Below are 1,863 nucleotides of genomic sequence, written 5' to 3' on the forward strand. Positions count from 1 at the left end.
CTGATGACATGCTACATGGCCTTCCAACTGTGAGGCGAGAGGGTGAGGCATAAGGTCTCGGGTGCAACTGGCAGGGATAAAAGAGATGCCGCACCCCGTCGTTCATAGACTACAATACACTGTCCGCCTCATGCCACCCACTATCCGTCTTGACTACGGCGCCCTCCTTCCCGTTTCCTTCCGTCCGGCATTTCTATCCAGCATTTCCATGCTGCTAGCATCTGGCATCCTGTTTGGCGTCCGTATTTCGGACCTCTCTTCTTATGCCTTTCTCACAGGCGCTCTTCTAGATCTCCTACGTTAATTATTCACTTCAGACTTTATACAATTCGGTACTATCTCTACTCTTGGCTTTGGTACACTGCGAGCGCCGCCATGTCTTCCATCCTCCCTCCAGCCCCCCAGCTACCTGGGATGGCACCTGGGGCGACCACCATTCGCGTCGGACCACTGTACTATCTTTCGACGAGTTAGGAGCGACAGCGAAAAAGCCGTGAAGCTTTCGCCCAGTTTAACGCAGAACCGATCTCCGATAGGGCATCAGTTGCTGCCGTGACGAGGAAGCAACGGCAGAATATTTTTCAAAAGTGGCAAATGTAAGTTCGCCTTGATTGATCTAACGACCATAAGTGAATGCTGAGCCGATCTAAAGCTATTTCCGCAACGTGCTAGGCATGGATCCGGATGATATCTGGCTTCAGCTCTGCGACGAAAGTTTCAAAGCGATAGAATACTGCCAGGCCTTTCTTCAAGACTATGTCGTCTACTCAGTCGAGCAACGAATCGCTCTGGGACCGCAAGAGTATGACGATGTAAGGACTGTGACCTGCACCAAGACGGTCTTGGAAGCATGGAAAGGTTTAGTGAGGTATGCCGACGAACAAGTTCTCTAGGCAAAACGGAGAAGTGATCCGAGGAACGCTAGACACTGGACGCTAGCGGTGAAAGAGCGTAGTACAGGACCAGTTTCCAAGATCAGTCTAGTAAGTCGCAGATTTGCTTTCTACAGCCCTTCATACAATGTGTGCTGAAGTCAGAGTCCGCTAGTGGATCCGAGAAGGGTTAATAGATTCGCTAGGCTTACGTCGAGAATAAACATTCGAAAAGGTAGAGATGATAGATAAAGATGTCTTGATGATCCTGTCGACATTGTGGCGACGGGCAGACGATATCCCCTGCACCGCATCCGAGCGCATTGCCTTTCACTTTGTAATTCTAATGATAGCCATCGGAGGCTTTCGTCAAGGGACATTGTTACGCTTTCGGTACAGCTAAATCAGGTTGGATTTGGTACAGGACCCTTCATGCGAAGACAAGCCACGACTTGTAGCCACGCCGACTATGTTTCACAACAAACAACGACATAACAAGGTGAAGAATAGTCAAGACCACAAGTCAGGCCGTTCTATTCGTATATGGCACTTGCTTCTTGCTGACTTTCGATTTTCCAGGCTATCATTCAGTGTGACATTCATACCTTGCCTTCTTGTCGACCTGTCAAGCTTGATCGTTGCCTAGGCTCTCACCGATAACGCGTTCAGCGGAGAGTACCGTTCGGCTTTCGAGATACTATCGGTGCTAAAGCTGCAAGGGCTCCGATCCATACCACTCTCGTGGAAAAATTCCATGCTAGAACGCCCTATCTTCGAGATATCGCCCCAAAAGTTCAGTCAGATATAGCAGCGTACTCTTCTTGTCCTGGGCTGCCGAAGAATAGATCGTCCCTACTCCATGCCCGTAGGCGCGGGAGGACGATTGGATGGTAAGACGTGCTGTCCTTATAATGGCCACGAAGAACAATAAGCTAAATAGATTTAGGAGCCTTGACGCCGGCATTGCGCAGCCACGTCATCTCGAACACGG

General features: G+C 49.8%; 1 protein-coding gene across 1 annotated transcript; it reads left to right on the forward strand.

The window, feature by feature from the left end:
• Window positions 1-375: 375 nt before the first annotated feature.
• On the forward strand, window positions 376-893 carry VDBG_10102 (conserved hypothetical protein; the record flags this gene model as incomplete). The annotated part of the gene is made up of 3 exons (XM_002999597.1): window positions 376-452; window positions 537-596; window positions 653-893. 3 exons carry the CDS (start codon window positions 376-378, stop codon window positions 891-893), a joined length of 378 nt encoding a protein of 125 aa, XP_002999643.1.
• Window positions 894-1,863: the final 970 nt, after the last annotated feature.

The sequence above is a fragment of the Verticillium alfalfae genome, genomic scaffold, assembly GCF_000150825.1.
Source record: "Verticillium alfalfae VaMs.102 supercont1.19 genomic scaffold, whole genome shotgun sequence".
Lineage (NCBI taxonomy): Eukaryota > Fungi > Ascomycota > Sordariomycetes > Glomerellales > Plectosphaerellaceae > Verticillium > Verticillium alfalfae.